At 45.2% G+C, this 18,877-nt stretch overlaps 1 protein-coding gene across 4 annotated transcripts in view; it reads left to right on the plus strand.

The window, feature by feature from the left end:
• The window catches only part of LOC120945518 (E-selectin-like), a 223,704-nt gene that overhangs the window by 154,839 nt on the left and 49,988 nt on the right, over positions 1-18,877 (plus strand). For 2 of the 4 annotated variants that reach the window (XM_040359716.1, XM_040359717.1), the window contains 3 exons: positions 3,842-4,027; positions 5,271-5,456; positions 10,799-10,984. In XM_040359716.1, the coding sequence (XP_040215650.1) occupies positions 3,842-4,027; positions 5,271-5,456; positions 10,799-10,984 (558 nt within the window). Of the gene's footprint in view, positions 1-3,841; positions 4,028-5,270; positions 5,457-10,798; positions 10,985-11,958; positions 12,379-18,877 lie in introns of those variants that run through there. The other 2 variants (XM_040359718.1, XM_040359719.1) reach the window with 2 other exon arrangements.

The raw sequence follows: 18,877 nt of genomic DNA on the forward strand, positions 1-18,877 counted from the left end.
AAGCCCATGTCCAGGATCCGTCTGTGTGTGGTGGCTCTTGATGCACTCCAGCCTCAGTCCAGTCCTTGTGAAAGTCCCCAACACTTTTGAATGGCCTTTTTGTGACAATCCTCTCCAGGCTGCTGTCATCCCTGCTTCTTGTGCACCTTTTTCTTCCACACTTTTCCCTTCCACATAACTTTCTATTATGTTTCTATTAGGGTTGTCCCGATACCGATACTAGTATCGGTATCGGGACCGATAATGAGCATTTTACTTTAATGCTCCCGATGCTTCCCCCGATACTTCCCTACCCCCCCCCCCCCGAGAGCAGGTGGAGAGGGGGCGGAGAGTGAGTGGAGAGGGGGTGGAGAGTGGGCGGAGAGCGGAGCAAAGCAGTCCTCGGGTATGGAGGAGAGGAGAGCTGCTGCCGCCTAGTCCCCAAAGAGAAAGCCAAGCCCCCCCGCCGGTTGATTAGCGCTCTGGGAACATAACAGCTTTCATTTGAATAGCTGTGTGTTCGCCGCCGAGCCTCGTCATATATAGCCCCTCCCCCTTGTCCGGGCACTTTTGATAGACAGATCACCCATCCTAGGATTGGACGGGTGATCTGTCTTTTAAAGTGCCTAAGCAAGGGGTAGTGTCTATATATGACGAGGCACAGTGGGGAACACACAGCTATTCAAATAAAAGCTGTTATGTACCCCGAGCGCTAATCAACTAGACGGCAGCAGCGGGGGGGCTTGGCTTTCTCTTTGGGGATACAAGGCTGCATTTAGGGACATGGCTGCATTTAGGGACATGGTTACATTTAGGGACATGGCTGCATTTAGGGACAACGCTGCATTTAGGGACAACACTGCATTTAGGAACATGGCTGCATTTAGGGACATGGCTGCATTTAGGGACGAGGCTGCATTTAGGGACATGGCTGCATTTGGGGACACAAGGCTGCATTTTAAAAAAAAGTATCGGTAATCGGTATCGGCGAGTACATGAAAAAAAGTATCAGTACTTGTACTTGGTCCTAAAAAAGTGGTATCGGGTCAACCCTAGTTTTTATTATGTCTATTACTTTGATACAGCACTTTGGGAACATCCCACTTCTTTTGCAATTACCTTTTGAGGCTTTCCCACCAATGGTTTTCTGCACAACTGTCAGGTCAGCAGTCTTTCCCATGATTGGGATTCCTACTGAACCAGACTGGGAGACCATTTAAAGGCACAGGAACCCTTTGCAGGTGTTATGGCTTAATTAGCTGTCACATACCTGAAGGGAGACTGAAATGATGAGGTCGGTCTCTCTTGTATCTCCAGCCCAGGTCCCGTTGAAGGTGGAAGGGACAGGAGGAACACGAGTGCCTTTAGATGTGGACCCGGAAACCTGTGAGCTTGGATGGGCAGAAGGACCATCAGACCAGGAAAGGCAGCCGGACACCAAGGATTAGCCGGGGTTAAAGAAGCACTCCGCTTGAACAGTGGCACCGGAATGTCAGATGATGTTAAGTCCCTGAAAGAGTTGCAGCCGGAGGTCGCAGCAGGTCACAGAACCGTAGTCGCAGGCATTTGGAAACTTATGAGAAGCAGGAGCAGGGTCACAGAGATAACCGGGTCTGGTAACCATCGGACAGCAGGGTACAAGGCAGCGGGCAGAAGCAAGGTCACAAGGGAAGCCGGGTCAGATAACAGGCGGGCAGCAAGGTACAAGGTAGCAGGTGAAAGCAGGGTCAAATAAGTAGCCAGGATCGGGAGCCAGTAGTCAGAACAGAAGCAAAGTCCAGGAGCAGGGTCAGGGCAAGCCAGGTTCAGCAACAGGTATCAGGCAGGATAGTAGCAGGGTTCAGGATATCTGGGAACAGCTGAAGTCAGCAAGGGTCTGGGGTCAGGGCACTTCCTTAAATAGGCCGTCTGGTGCCAATTGGCGTTAGGGACGCGCTCCTGCGCAGGCATGGAGTCTGCCGCGCACGTGCATTGGTGCGCCCAGGCAACTGTGTGCGCACGCATGCGCACGAGTGCGCACTGGGCAAAAACTAGTGGTTCTCTTACATTAGCTGATTAGAGTGGGACACTTTGAGCCTATCATATTGCACCTTTTCAGAATATTCAAATTTTCTGAGATTGTGGATTTGGGGTTTTCATGATCTGTAATCCATAATCATCACAATTATGAAAATCACAGCTTGAACTATCTTGCTTTGTATGTAATGAGTCTATCTCATATATTAGTTTCACCTTTTAAGTAGCATTAATGAAATACATGAACTTTTGCATGATATTCAAATTTTTCGAGTATCACCTGTATGTGTCACCTTTTGTTGGTCTATCACATAAAATCCCAATAAAATACATTTACGTTTTTGGTTGTAACATGACAAAATGTAGAAAATTTCAAGGGTTATGAATACTTTTTCAAGGCACTGTAGGGCCCAGATTCACAGAGATCGGCGTATCTCTGTGCGGGCGTAGCGCATCTCATATGCGATACGCCGGCGTAACATAGAGAGGCAAGTACAGTATTCACAAAGCACTTGCTCCCTAAGTTACGGCGGTGTAACGTAAATGGGCTGGCGTAAGCCCACGTAATTCAAAGTAGGCTGGAAGTGGGCGTGTTGTATTATAATGAATCGTGACCCCATGTAAATTAAGCGCTGTACGAACGGCGCATGCGCGCGCATGCTCAGAATCACGTTGAATTTACGCCCTAAGATACGACGGCTCAATGGCAACGACGTGAACGTAACTTACGCCCAGCCTCATTCACGTACCACTTACGTAAACGACGTAAAAATATACGCTTGTTCTGATGTCTATACTTTGCATTACTTGCGCCTCATATAGCAGGGGTACTTGCGTCGTAGCCGGCGCAAGTACGTTCGTGAATCGGCGTATCTAGGTCATTTGCATATTCGACGCGTAAATCTACGGAAGCGACCCTTGCGGCCAGCGTAAATATGCACCCAAGATACGACGGCCTAGGAGACTTACGTCGGTCGTATCTTGGCAAAATTCAGGCATATCTTGTTCCCTGAATAGGGCGCATAGATACGACGGCGCATCACAGAACTTACGCCGCGTATCAATAGATACGTTGGCGTAAGTCGTCTGTAAATCTGCCCCTAGATGTGCAATTTATGCCCCTAGAAATTTTGAAGGTGCTCCTTGGATTGGATCTAAGGCTAGGCTGTGAAAATGTCTCATGCATGTGGTTTCGCCACACTCTGGTAAAGTAGCAGAATGGGTTTTGGGATGTATTTCTAAGTATGCCTATGACGTGTTAGTGAATTTTTGTCATTCAAGGTATGTTAGTGCTGAAAACTGAAAAATGGCCTGGACTCAAAGGGGGTGAAAATGTCTGGACTTGAAGTGGTTAAAAGCACAAAGTTAAATATTAAAATAGAGTCTTCGTACAGTATAAACCGCACACATTTGCTGCATTCCACATACTACTACTAGAATATTTAATAACTAGTAACTGTGAAAACAACAAACACATTGGTCCAGAGAGGGTCTTCCCATTAATAAACCTCCTGTTTCCATTAACGCCCCCCCCCCCCCCCGGGCCCACAACCAGTATCAGGAGAAAATATCATCACCATTCAGGACCAATCCCTGGAGTACTTTACATATACTGTATTATATATATGTATGTACAGTATGTGTCTGTGTGATTTTTTTTAACAATTACATTTCTTTTTTGACGGCTGTATCATGTTTAGACCTACAAATTCCAGTAAATGCAAAGATCAACTGTAAAATACATTTTAATTTCCTTTCCTGCATTTTCTAAAAACTTGCCTACTGTTTTTTTTATTTTTTTATTAACAATTTAATTATTAATTTAATTGTAATCTCTTATTGGCAGTTGTATCATGTATAGACCTACAAATTCCAGCAAATGGCAATATCAGCTGTACTAATGAGTATGGAGAATCCCAATATAAATCACTTTGCAACTTCTCTTGTGATGAAGGGTATAAACTAAATGGAACAAGATCTGTATTTTGCCAGAAAACAGGAGAATGGTCTGACTCCACACCTACATGTTTAGGTACCTGAAGCCAAAGTTAACACCTTAATGATGCATTTTTCTTATTGCATACAACACTGTCAATATTTGTCAGTTTTTTGCCTAAGGTATGGGATGTATATCATTGTTGGTATACCTGCAACTGCAGGAGGTGTTTTTCCAGAAATCTTTTCTGCACATAACTCACAGCCGTGTGAAAGAATAGTGGGCTTGGCTACATCCTGATGTTCTAGGGCATCCAAAAAGTGATAGATAGTAAGACAATTAGATGTGTAATTTACGCCCATAGAAAGCCAGAAGGTGCTCCTTGGATTTTGGGCCATTCTGTGTGGCTAGGCAGGGAAAAAGTTTCATGCATGTGGTATCGCCATACTCGGGATGAGTAGCAGAATGGGTTTTGGGGTGCATTTTTAAATATGCCTTGAACGTGTGCTGGAAATGTGGGCTAGATTCAGGTAGCTGCGCGCATTATTACGGCGGCGCAGTGTATCGTATTTATGCTGCGCCGCCGTAAGTTATAGAGGCAAGTGCTGTATTCACAAAGCACTTGCCTCCTAACTTACGGCGGCGTAGCAAAAATGGGGCCGGCGTAAGCGCGCCTAATTCAAATGAGGATGAGGGGGGCGTGTTTTATTTAAATTAATGGTGACCCCACGTATTTTAAGTTTTTTACGAATGGCGCATGCGCCACTCGTGAAAGAATCCCAGTGCGCATGCTCGAAATTCCGTCATTGCTTTCGACGTGAACATAAATGACGTCCAGCCCTATTCGCGAACGACTTACGCAAACAACGTAAAAAATTCAAAATTCGAAGCGGGAACGACGTCCATACTTAACATTGGCTGCGCCTCCTAATATCAGGAGTAACCTTACTAACGTAAACGACGTAACAAAATTGCGCCGGGCGTACGTACGTTTGTGAATCGGCGTATCTAGGTCATTTGCATATTCTACGCCGAAAACAATGGAAGTGCCCCGAGCGGCCAGCGTAAAATTGCACACAATTATACGCCGCCGTATTCAAGTGACGTCGGCGGAGGAAGCTTATTTTTTCAACGTATCTGTCGTTGAGAAACGGCGTAAAGATACGACGGCGCAGATTTGAAATTATGGCGGCGTATCTGGAGATACGCCGCCGTAACTTGTTGCTGAATCTAGCCCTGTGTGTATAAAGATAACTTTTCATTTTCTTTCCTGCATTTTCTAAAAACTTGCTGTTGTGTTTTTTTTTTTTTTTTAACATATACATTTCTTTGTTGACAGCTGTATCATGTAAAGATCTACAAATTCCAGCAAATGTAAAGATCAACTGTCCTGAAGATTATGGAAAATCTCAATATAAATCATTTTGCAACTTCTCTTGTGATGAAGGATATGAACTAAATGGAACAAGATCTGTATATTGCCAGAAAGAAGGAGAATGGTCTGAATCCACACCTAGATGTTCAGGTAGCTGAAGTCCAAGTTAACACCTTAATGACACATTTTTCGTATTGCATACAACACTGTCAATATTTGTCAGTATTTTTTCTATGGTATGGGATGTGTATCATTGTGGGTACACCTGCAAGCTGCAGGATGTGTTTTTCCAGAAATCTGTTCTGCACATAACTCATAGCAGCGTGACTAAAAAGTTGACTTGACTACATCATGGTGTATGAGGGCATCCAAAATGTGATGGGTAGTAAGGAAATTAGATCTGTAGTTTATGCCCCTAGAAAGCTTGAAGGTGCTTCTTGGATTTTGGGCCCCTCTGTATGGCTAGGCTGTGAAAAATTTACACGCATGTGGTATCGCCACACTCGGGATAAGTGGCAGAATGGGTTATGGGGTGTATTTCTAAGTATGCCTATGATGTGTGTTACAAAATGTCTTATTAATTTTGTGTAAAAAAATACATTTCATTTTATTTGCCTGCATTTTCTAAAAACTAGTGGCAAAAAGTTACATTTTGTGGGTGTTTCCACTCTCCTGGTGCTCTAGGGCCTCAAAAATATGATACGTAGTCAGAAAATTTGATGTGTAATTTATGCCTGTAAAATGCCTGAAGGTGCTCCTTGGATATTGGGCCGATCTATGCATCTAGGATGCAAAAAAGTCTCACATATGTTGAATCCCCTTACTCAAGAGGCGTATCAAAATGTGTTGGGGTGTAATTGTAAGTAAGCCCATGCACTGTGTGAGAAATAACTTGTTAAAATGAAAACTTTGTGAAAAAAATATTTAATATCTTTATTTTCCAAAAGTTGTGACAAAAATTACAACTGCAAAAAACTCACCATGCCTCTTATTAAATTGTCTAGGTATCAGGACTGATCAATTTTCAAATATATATATATATATATATATATATATATATATATATATATATATATATATATATATATATATATATATATATATATATATATATATACCATAGTTTGTAGACTCTAACTTTCACACAGACTAAATATTATACAGTGATTTTGGTTATTTTTACTAAAGAAGTGTAGCAGAATACATTGTTGTCTAAATGTATAAAGAAAGATTATTTATTTCCAATATTTTATAACAGAATCTAAGAAAAACTTAAAATAAATAAATTAAAAAAAACAATTAATTTTTTGTTTATGAAGCAAAAAAATAAAAACCCAGGCAGTGATTTACCACTTCAGCCCCGGAAGGATTTACCCTCTTCCTGACCAGAGCATTTTTTGCAATTCGGCACTGCGTCGCTTTAGCTGACACGGTCGTGCGATGGTGTACCCAAACAAAATTGACGACCTTTTTTTTCCCCACAAATATGTGGGAATTGATCACCTCTGCGGTTTAAATTTTTTGCACTATAAACAAAAAAAGAGTGTAAATCTTGAAAAAAATATATATATCTTTTACTTTTGCTATAATAAATATCCCCCAAAAATATACATTAAAAAAAAAAACATTTCTTCCACAGTTTAGGCTGATATGTATTCTTCTACATATTTTTGGTAAAAAAAAAAAACGCAATAAGTGTATATTGATTGGTTTTGGCAAAAGTTATACCGTCTACAAAATAGGGGATAGATTTATGGTATTTTTATTATCATTTTCTTTTTTTACTAGTAATGGTGGCAATCTGTGATTTTTATCATGACTGCAACATTGCGGCAGGCAGATCAGACACTTTTGACACTATTTTGGTAAATTTACATTTATACAGAGATCAGAGCAAACAATAGCTACTTATTACTGTATAAATGGCACTGACAGGGAAAGGGTTAAACACTAGGCGGCGATCTATTCTCTGGATGTGTTCTAACTGTAAGGGGTTGGGCTCACTACAACATGACAGAGATCACTGCTCCCGATGATAGGGAGCAGTAAATCCCTGTCATGTTGCTAGACAGAACAGGGAAATGCCTTATTTAGATAGATATCTCCCGGTTCTGCCTCTCCTCACCGCAATCAAAATCGTGCTCGCTATGCAGGAATTTCAAAGGGACATACGGGTACACCCTTTTGCCTGCCCATACCATTCTGCTGATGAAAATCAGCTTGCGGCTGTCAGCATGTGGTTAACTACCACCAATAGAAAGCTCTGTCTCAAAAAATGATAAAAATATCATTTGGATACAGTGTTGCATGATTGAGTAATTGTCATTCAAGGTATGACAGTGCTGAAAACTGGAAAATGGCCTGGACTGGAAGGGGGGTTAAAATGTCAGGATTTGAAGTGGTTAGAAATTCAAAGTTACAGTACATAGCGTCTGAGTCTACACACAGTATACTGTATACTCCCAATTAATAAACCTCCAGCTTCCCATTAACGCCCCTTTCTCCCAGGGCCTATAACCAGTATCAGGAGAAAATATAATCATCCTTCAAGACCTATCCCTGGAGTACTTTAAATATACTTTTTCTTTTATACACTATATTATCAAAAGTATTTGGACAACTGCCTTTACACAAACTTTAATGGCATCCCAGTCTTAGTCCATAGGGTTCAATATTGGTTTGACCCACCCTTTGCAGCTATAACAGCTTCAACTGTTCTAGAAAGGCTGTTCACAAGGTTTAGGAGTGTGTCTATGGAATTGTTTGATAATTCTTCCAGAAGCGCATTTTTGAGGTCAGGCACTGATGTTGGACGAGAAGGCCTGGCTCACAGTCTCTGCTCTAATTCATCCCAAAGATGTTCTATCGAGTTTGGGTCATAACTAGGGTTGTCCCGATACCACTTTTTTGAGGCCGAGTACAAGTACCGATACTTTTTTTCAAGTACTCACCGATACCGAATACCGATACTTGTTTTTAATGTCATGTGACAGTGGCGTTTTTTTCTTTATTTTTTTTATTTTATTTTTACATTTTTTTTTTTTTTATTTTTTAGGGGGGGGGGTTGTAGTTGATTGTCAGTGTGTTTTTTTTTTATTATTATTATTTACATCTTATTTTTTTAATTATTTATTGCAAATTTTTTTTTTTTTTAATCAGCCCTGTCGGGGGGGGGCTTTGGTGAGATATCGTGGGTCTTAACAGACCTCTGACATCTCCCCTTTAAGACAGAGAAAGGGACTAAGGACACAGATTCCCCAGTCCCTTTCTCTGCAGCCTCAGCTGAAATGAATGGAGAAAGCTCCTCTCCATTCATAAACTGAAGCATCGTAATCACAGGAGGTTACGATGCTCAGTTATGTGAATGGACAGAGTCAGTGATCACCGACTCTGTCCATTCGGAAAAGGTAGGAGCCGGGTTTAGCGGCTCCTACCTCCGCTCTCCTTCCTGACAGATTGAGGGGGGAAAGCGGCACGGAGGGGGGGAGAAGACGGCTCAGGGGGAGAGCACAGCACGGAGGGGGACAGAAGACGGCACGGGGGGAGAGAAGATGGCATGGGGGAGCACAGCACGGGTTTGGACAGAAGAAGGCAGGGGGGGAGAGAAGATGGCACGGGGGAGAGCACAGCATGGAGGGGGAGAAGACGGCTCGGGGGGAGAGAAGATGGCACGGAGGGGGACAGAAGACAGCAGGGGGGGAGCACAGCACAGAGGGGGACAAGACGGCATGGGGGACGAGAAGACAGCACGGGGGATGAGAAAACAGCACGGGGGACGAGAAGACAGCACGGGGGAGAAGACAACACTGAGAAGACTTGTAACTCCCCCCACCACCCGACACCTGACTGCCCAGGTATCGGGTGAAGCATCGGAGCATTTCCCCCGAGTACAAGTACTCGGGAAATGCTCGGTATCGGTACCGATACCGATACTAGTATCGGTATCGGGACATCCCTAGTCATTACTCTGTGCAGACCAGTCAAGGCCCTCCACCCCAAACGCTCTCATCCATATCTTTTATTGACCTTGCACTGGTGCGCAGTCATGTTGGAACAGGAGGTGTCCTCCCCAAACTGTTCCCACAAAGTTGGGAGCATGAAATTGTCCAAAATGTCTTGGTATGCTGATGACTTAAGAGTTCCCTTCACTTGAACTAAGGAGCCAAGCCCAATACCTGAAAAATAACCCCACACCATAATCCCCCTCCACCAAATGATTTGGACCAGTGCACAAAGCAAGGTCCATAAAGACATGGATGAGTGAGTTTGGGGTGGAGGTACTTGATTGGCCTGCACAGAGTTCTCACCCCGATAGAACACCTTTGGGAGGAATTTGTGCGAAGACTGCGAGATAGGCCTTCTCGTCCAGCATCAGTGCATAGACACATTCCTAAAACTTGTGGACAGCCTTCCCAGAAGAGTTGAAGCGGTTATAGCTGCAAAGGTAGAGCCAACTCAATATTGAACCCGACAGACTCACAGACTGGAAAGCCATTAAAGTTCATGTGCGTATAAAGGCAGGCACCCCAATACTTTTGTCAATATAGGGCCAGATTCTGAAAGGACTTACGACGGCACAGCGCCATGTACGCCGTCGTAAGTCCTAATCCGAGCCGTCGTATCTATGCGCCTGATTCTTAGAATCAGTTACGCATAGATATCCATTAGATCTGACAGGCGTAAGTCTCTTACGCCGTCGGATCTTAACTGCATATTTTTGCTGACCGCTAGGTGGCGCTTCCGTCGAATTCTGCGTCGAGTATGCAAATTAGCTAGATACGCAAATTCCCGAACGTACGCGCGGCCGACGCAGTAAAGATATGCCGTTTACGTTAGGATTTTTCTGGCGTAATGTTGCCCCTGCTTTATGGTGGCAAAAGTGTGGCGTAGCAATGTTAAGTATGGCCATCGTTCCCGCGTCGAAATATGAAAAAGTTACGTCGTTTGCGTAAGTCGTCGGTGAATGGGGCTGGACGTCATTTACGTTCACGTCGAAACCAATGACGTCCAATGCACACTGGGAAATTCCACGGACGGCGCATGCGCCGTTCAGGAAAAACGTCAATCACGTCGGGTCACAGTAGATTTACATAAAACACACCCCCTGATCCAAATTTGAATTAGGCGGGCTTACGCCGGCCGATTTACGCTACGCCACCGCAACTTACGGAGCAAGTGCTTTGATAATACAGCACTTGCCCGTCTAATTTGCGGAGGCGTAACGTAAAGCGGATACGTTACGCCCACACAAAATTACGCCGCTGGACGAGAATCTGGCCCATAGTGTATATGTATGTATGTGTTTGTGTCATTTTTTAACAATTTAATTTCTTTGTTGACAGCTGTATCATGTATAGACCTACAAATTCCAGTAAATGTAAAGATCATCTGTAAAATAAATCTTCATTTTCTTTCCTGCATTTTTTAAAAACGTGTTTTTGTTTTTTTTAACAATTTAATTAATAATTTAATTGTAATCTCTTTTTTGACAGTTGTATCATGTATAGACCTACAAATTCCAGCAAATGGCAATATCAGCTGTACTGATGAGTATGGAAAATCCCAATATAAATCATTATGCAACTTCTCTTGTGATGAAGGATATGAATTAAATGGAACACGATCTGTATTTTGCCAGAAAACAGGAGAATGGTCTGACTCCACACCTACATGTTTAGGTAGCTGAAGCCCAAGTTACCACCTTAATGATGCATTTTTCTTATTGCATACAACACTGTCAATATTTGTCAGTTTTTTCCTATGGTGTGGGATAGCGCCACGGTGGAAAAGTGGGCGTGGCTATACACAGTAGAATATAAGGCATGGCTTAAAGAAAGGATTTGAGTCTAAGCACAATATACAGTGCACATTTGACACATGTAGGTAGATTCAGGTACACTGGATTAACTTTAGGGCGGCGTAGCGTAGCCTGTTTAGGCTACGCCGCCGTAAATTAGCTAGGCTAGTAATGATTCTCAATCTACTTACCTGCTAATTTACGGCGGCGTAGCCTAAAACGAGCAGGCGTAAGGGCGCCTAATTCAAATGGGTTGGGGGGGGGCGTGTTTCATGGCAATGAGGCTTGACCTCACGTTTTTGATGTTTTTTGTCACTGCGCATGCGCCGGGCGACTACATTTCCCAGTGTGCATTGCGGCTAAGTACGCCGTACAGGCCTATTGATTTTGACGTGGATGTAAACGACGTAAATCCCGATTCGCGGACGACTTACGCAAACGACGTAAAAATTTCGAATTTCACGGCGGCCATACTTAACATTACTATTCCACTAGAGCCTAGCTCTAACTTTACGCGGCCTATCTCTTACGTAAACGGTGTAAAAGTACTGCGTCGGCCTGGCGTACGTTCGTGAATCGGCGTATCCCCTTATTTACATAATCTACGCCGGCCGCAATGGAAGCGCCACCTAGCGGCCATCAGAAAAATTGCAATCTAAGATAGGACGGCGCAAACCGTCGTATCTTAGATATGTTTAAGTGTATCTCTGTTTGAGCATACGCTTAAACATACGGCGGCGTAGATTCTGAGTTAGGCCGGCTTATCTACTAATAAGCCGGCCTAACTCTTTCTGAATCTACCTAATGATGCGGAATGTATATTGGTCTTTTACAATATAATTTCTTTGTTGACAGCTATATCATGTGTGGACCTACAAAAAACGGCCAATGGAAAAATCAGCTACCGATAAGTATGCAGAATTCCAGTTTAAGTAATTTTGCAACTTCTCCTGTGATGAAGGATATGAATTAAATAGAACAAAATCTGTATTTTGCCAGAACACAGGAAAATGGTCTAAACCCACACCCACGTGTTTAGATACCTGAAAACAAAGTTAGCACCGACCAGCCGCCGCAGTTTTACTGCAGCAGAATGGCATGGGTGGGCAAAACGATCGGATTAGTTTCAGAACCGATCAGTTTCCAGGCCAATGATTTCTGGCCTGGACCTGCTGATCGATTCTGATCAATGAAATGCTTTCCCTGCCTGTAAGTGTAAACACAGGCAGGGGAAGTGGTGTCATTTTCCATTCCAGAGAGAGGACATCCAAATGTGAGTTTCACCAACACTACACTGACACAGTACACATAGACACACATTTCACCCCCCCCCCCCCCCATCGCAACCTCCCCCAGTTAACCCCTTCACTCCCTGTAACTGTGTCACCCAGTGCAGTGTTCATATTTTTCTTTGATCACTGTACTGGTGTCATTTGTGACACTAATTAGCGTTAGGGTACTTAGAAGTAGGCCCAGGTAGGTCAAGGGATCCCCCTAAACCCCCTAATAAAGGTTTTAGTGTCACATTAGTGTCACAGGTGACGCTGGTTAATTAGTTCGTTTTTTTATAGCGTCAGGGGACCCTCTGTACATTACCTTGTAAAAGGTTTAACCCCCTGATCACTCAGTTATTATCAGTTAGGTTTTAGCGTCAGTTAGGGTCTGCGTCACCCCAGGCAGCGTCAGATTAGTGCCAGTGGCGCTAACACCCACACGCACCATACACCTCTCTTAGTTGTATAGTGTCTGAACGGATCGATATCTTTGATCTGATCAGAATTATATTAGCGTCCTCAAAAGTTTAGGATTCCTAAAACGCAGCGTTAGTGGGATCAGCCCAGATACCTGCTAGTACCTTCTTTTAGCCCCTACGCCCAGCCCAGCGCACCTAATTCAGTATCAATCAATCACTGTCAGGCCTCGTACACACGACCGTTTTCCTCGACAGAATCCATCAAGAAACTTGGTGGCAGAGCTTTTTTGCCGAGGAAAACGGTCGTGTGTATTTTTTTCATTGAGAAAACTGTTCTCTTTTTCCTCGACGGGAGTCTCAATTTCCTCATCGTGTTCCTCGTCGGGCTGTTTTTTGACGAGAAACACATTGGTGTGTATGCTAAGAAACCCGCGCATGCTCAGAATAAAGTATGAGACGGGAGCGCACCTTCGGTAAAAGTAGCATTTGTGATGGAGATAGCACATTTGTCACGCTGTAACAATCTGAACCCGAGAATGCAGCCGGTGGTTCTGCCAGCTGACTGTAGAGCTGTTTGGAGACCAGAATGGCTCCAATCATCTCTATTGCCTAGAAACCAGAAGCTACGAACATTTCATAACTTACATTTCGTCGGATATAAAAAGCTCCATTGGGAAAGCATTTTATCACACCGATCTTGGTGTGGTCAGATGCTTTGAGGACAGAAGAGAGATCTAGGGCCGGATTCACAAAGAGATACGACGGTGTATCTGCAGATACACCATCGTATCTCTGACTTACACTGGTCCTATCTATGCGCCTGATTCATAGAATCAGATACGCATAGATAGGACTAAGATATGACAGTGTTACACTGTGTTACACTGTCGGATCTTTTTTTCAATTTAAAAATGGCGCCGGAGGCGTTCCCGCTGATTTACGATAAATAATATGTAAATCAGCGAGATACGCAAATTCACGAACGTACGCGGACCCGTCGCAGTGTTCTTACGTCGTTTCCGTAGCGGTTTTCCCGTCGTATACTTACCCCTATTTTTAGCAGGCGCAGCCAATGTTAAGTATAGCTGGCGTTCCCGCGTCGAATTTGAATTTTCCAACGTCGTTTGCGTACGCCGATTCACGAACACGTGCGTCGCAAGTCCCGCTCACGTCGAAACCACTGACGTCCTAGTGACGTCAGTGGGAGCAATGCACGCCGGGAAATTCCCCGGACGGCGCATGCGCATTTAAATCGGCACGGGAACGCGCCTGATTTAAATAGTACACTCCCCTAGCCGCGGAATTTGAATTCCGCCGGGGGATTTAGGATCCGCCGTCGCAAGTTTGGAGGTAAGTGGTTTGTGAATTAGCCACTTGCCTCCTAAACTTGCGGGAGCGGATCTGAATCCACGTAGATCGAGCGGATCTATAGATCCGCTGAGCTACGTGAATCTGGCCCCTAGGGTCTAATAGATCCTATTTTTTTCAAAAAAGAGTACCTGTCGCTACCTATTGCTATCATAGGGGATATTTACATTCCCTGAGATAACAATAAAAATAAAAAATAAAAAATTAAAGGAACAGTTTCAAAATAAAATAAATAAGTAAAAAAAAAAAAAAAAAGCACCCCTGTCGCCCCGTGGTCACGCACAAAGGCGAACGCAAGCGTAGGTCTGGTGTCATATGTAAACAGTAATTGCACCATGCATGTGAGTTATCACCACGAAGGTCATATCAAGGGCAGTAATTTTAGCAGTAGACCTCCTCTGTAAATCTAAAGTGGTAACCTCTAAAGGATTTTAAAGGCTTTTAAAATGTATGTAGTTTGTCCCCGCTGTGCAATTTTAAAGCATGTCGTGTTTGGTATCCATGTACTCATAAGATCATAGAAAGTGGCAAAAGACGGATGGACGGCCGCACACCAAAGAACTCTTGAGTTGTCTTTATTGAAGAAACATAAGCAGACGCCGCAAATACACAGCAAGAATCATAAACAGCCGACGCGTTTCACACTTAGTCAGTGCTTATTCATGGCCTTACTCATAAGATCATTTGGACAATATTATGGGCCAGATTCAGGTAGGGAGCGCGTAACTCTGTGCGGGCCTAGCGTAGCGTAAATTGGCCGGCGTAAGCCTGCCTAATTCAAATGTGTAAGATGTGGGCGTGTTTTATGTAAAATCATCGTGACCCCACGTAAATGACGCTTTTTACGAACGGCGCATGCGCCGTCCGTGAACGTATCCCAGTGTGCATGCTCCAAATTAACCCGCAAATAGTCAATGCTTTCGACGTGAACATAAATTACGCACAGCCCTATTCACGAACGACTTACGCAAACAACGTAATCAATGGAAAATTCGACGCTGGCGACGTCCATACTTAACATTGGCTACGCCTCATATAGCAGGGGTAACTTTACGCCAGAAAAAGCCTTACGTAAACGGCGTATCTGTACTGCGACGGCCTGGCGTATGTTCGTGAATAGGCGTATCTAGCTTATTTACATATTCTAGGCGTAAATCAGCGTACACGCCCCTAGCGGCCAGTGTAAATATGCAGTTAAGATACAACGGCGTAGGAGACTTACGCCGGTCGTATCTTAGCAATATTTAAGCGTATCTCAGCTTGAGAATATGCTTAATAATACGACGGCGGGGATTCGGACTTACGACGGCGTATCTACTGATACGCTCGTCGTAAGTCTACGTGAATCTGGCCCAGTGTGTTTTAGTGCATTAAAATTAAATATAGTGTTTTTTTCCCCAAAAATTGCGTTTGAAAAATCGCTGCGCAAACACTGTATAAAAAAAAAAATTGCAACACCCACCATTTTAATCTGTAGGGCCTTTGCTTTAAAAATATATATATAATAATATATATATATATTGTGACAATATGAGGTGCGATACATGACAATAGGTACGTTTCACCTCGCATTCGTTCCATTATGAGGGAGTGAACCGGAATCCGGTCCGGGTTTCACAGCCTCTGGGGCTGGCTAGGATTCCGGTCGGGATGTTTGGGTCCACTGGAGTCCACAGTCAGCTGGACTTTAAAAGACCAGGAAGAGAGCACAACAGTGTGCTGAGGGTTTTTGGAGACTCAGGAGGGAACCTGAGTGTGAGGGGCCCTATGGAAAGTAACTGCAAGAAAAGGTTTGCTTTATTGTTATTTTGTGGGTGATGGGGACCAGCCCCGCACTGTATAGAGAGGAGATCCCGTTTGTCTAGTTTAGCGCCGGACGGCAAGGATTTAATTTACTGTTTTGTTTATTTTGACCTGCAAACCATTTACAAATAAAATCTGGCATCTGTCAGACTTAAAAGAAAGTGCCTGCTTGCGGACTGTGATTCGGAAAAAGGTGATCCCCACGAGCTAATCCCTCACAATATATAATATATACAGGGCTCAAAATTTGAAGTCACGAGCCACTAGCCAGGCCTTGAAAGTTACTCGCCACCAGTTGCCCCACCCAACCCCTCCCCTGCCCCGTCCCTAAGTCTGCCCCTAAACACACCCTCATAAACGATCTCATGAAATTACATTGTTAAATGTTTTATGCAGAATGAAGTTATAAAAATAAATATTAACAACAATATTACATTACACAGCCCTTGTACCTCTGGACCCTTTACACTACACTGCACCTCTGGACCCCTTTACATTACATGGCACCCTGCACCTCTGGACGCTTTACATTACACAGCACCCTGCACCCCTTTACACTAAACTGCACCTCTGGACCCCTTTACATTACATGGCACCCTACACCTCTGGACCCTTTACATTACACAGCACCCTGCACCCCTTTACACTACACTGCACCCCTGGACCCCTTTACATTACATGGCACCCTGCACCCCTGGACCCCTTTACATTACACAGCACTCTGGACCCCTTTACATTAAACTGCATCCTGCACCTCTGGACCCCTTTACATTACACAGCCCTTGTACCTCTGGACCCCTTTACATTACACAGCACCCTGCAACTCTGCACCCCTTTACATTACACTGCACCCTGCACCTCTGGACCCCTTTACATTACAAAGCCCTTGTACCCCTGGACCCTTTACATTACACAGCACCCCTTTACACTACACTGCACCTCTGGACCCCTTTACATTACACAGCACCCTGCACCTCTGGACCCCTTTACATTACACAGCAATCTGGACCCCTTTACATTACACTGCACCCTGGAACCCTTTACATTACTCAGCACCCTTCACCTATGGACCCCTTTACATTACACTGCACCCTGCACCTCTGGACCTCTTTACATTACACTGCACCCTGCACCTCTGGACCCCTTTACATTACACAGCCATTGTACCTCTGGACCCCTGTACATTACACTGCGCCCTGCACCTCTGGACCCCTTTACATTACACAGCCCTTGCACCTCTGGACCCTTTACATTACATGGCACCTTGCACCTCTGGACCCCTTTACATTACACAGCACCCTGCACCTCTAGATGCCTGTATGTTACACAGACACCCCCCTTAACAGTTCTGGGCCCCCTACATGTTACACAGACCCCCCTACAGTGCAGACCCCCTCCCTACAGTGCAGGCCCCGGCTACAGTGCAGGCCCACCTGCAGTGAAGACCCCCTTTATAGTACAGGCCCCCCCTACAGTACAGACCCCCACTATGGTGAAGACCCCCCCTACAATACAGACCCCCCTTCCTACAATACAGACCCCCCTTCCTACCATACAGACCCCCCCTTCCTACCATACAGACCCTCCCCCCCGCTACAGTACAGAATCCCCTACAGTACAGACCCCCGCTACAGTACAGACCCCCGCTACGGTGAAGACCCCCCTACAATACAGACCCCCCCTTCCTACAATACAGACCCCCCTTCCTACAATACAGACCCCCCTTCCTACCATACAGACCCCCCCTTCCTACCATACAGACCCCCTCTACAGTACAGACCCCCTCTACAGTACAGACCCCCCTACAGTACAGACCCCCGCTACGGTGAAGACCTCCCCTACAATACAGACCCCCCCTCCTACAATACAGACCCCCCTTCCTACCATACAGACCCCCCCTTCCTACCATACAGACCCTCCCCCGCTACAGTACAGACCCCCCTACAGTACAGACCCCTGCTACAGTACAGACCCCCGCTACGGTGAAGACCCCCCCTACAATACAGACCCCCCTTCCTACAATACAGACCCCCCCTTCCTACAGTACAGACCCCCCCTTCCTACCATACAGACCCCCCTTCCTACCATACAGACCCCCCCTTCCTACCATACAGACCCCCTCTACAGTACAGACCCCCTCTACAGTACAGACCCCCGCTACAGTACAGACCCCCCTTCCTACAATACAGACCCCCCCCTTCCTACCATACAGACCCCCCTTCCCACCATACAGACCCCCCTTCCTACCATACAGACCCCCCCTTCCTACCATACAGACCCCCCTTCCTACAATACAGACCCCCCCTTCTTACAATACAGACCTGAGACCCCCCCCTTCTTACAATACAGACCCCCCCATTCAGACCTATAATGTACCTGGCTCAGAACACACACCGCAGACAGAGAGCCAGAGGTAGTGGCTTGGCGGGGGGGTTGCGAGTCGGCACATCTGTGACTGGCACAACAATCCCCTTCTATCACGGCTCTGATCAGTCTCAGGCAGCGGCTGTCAGCCGAGCAGAGAAGCCGCCTCCCCCTCCTCCTGCATGCAGAGCACTGTATAGACATAAAGGAGGAGCGGGGGAGGCGGCTTCTCTGCTGACAGCCGAGTGCTCGAGACTGAGACGTGAGAGAAGGGGATCGTTGCGCCGACTGGCTCGGGTACAGCTCGCAACCCCCCCCCGCCCCCCCGCAAAGCCACTACCTGCCCCGCTTGGGCTCTCAATTACAGATGTAGTCTATCATCGGCGCAATGTTAAACCTGCGGCGGCGCTGTCTTTTTTCATTTGCGGGGGGGGGGGGAGCCGGCCTGACACCCCCCAGTGTGTGGCACCTGGAGCGGCACGCTAAGGGTGTAAAATGGTGATTTTACTTTCTCATTACCTATCACAGTTTCGGAGGCCATGAAAT

The sequence above is a fragment of the Rana temporaria genome, chromosome 7 (assembly GCF_905171775.1).
Source record: "Rana temporaria chromosome 7, aRanTem1.1, whole genome shotgun sequence".
In the NCBI taxonomy this organism is placed as follows: Eukaryota; Metazoa; Chordata; class Amphibia; order Anura; family Ranidae; genus Rana; species Rana temporaria.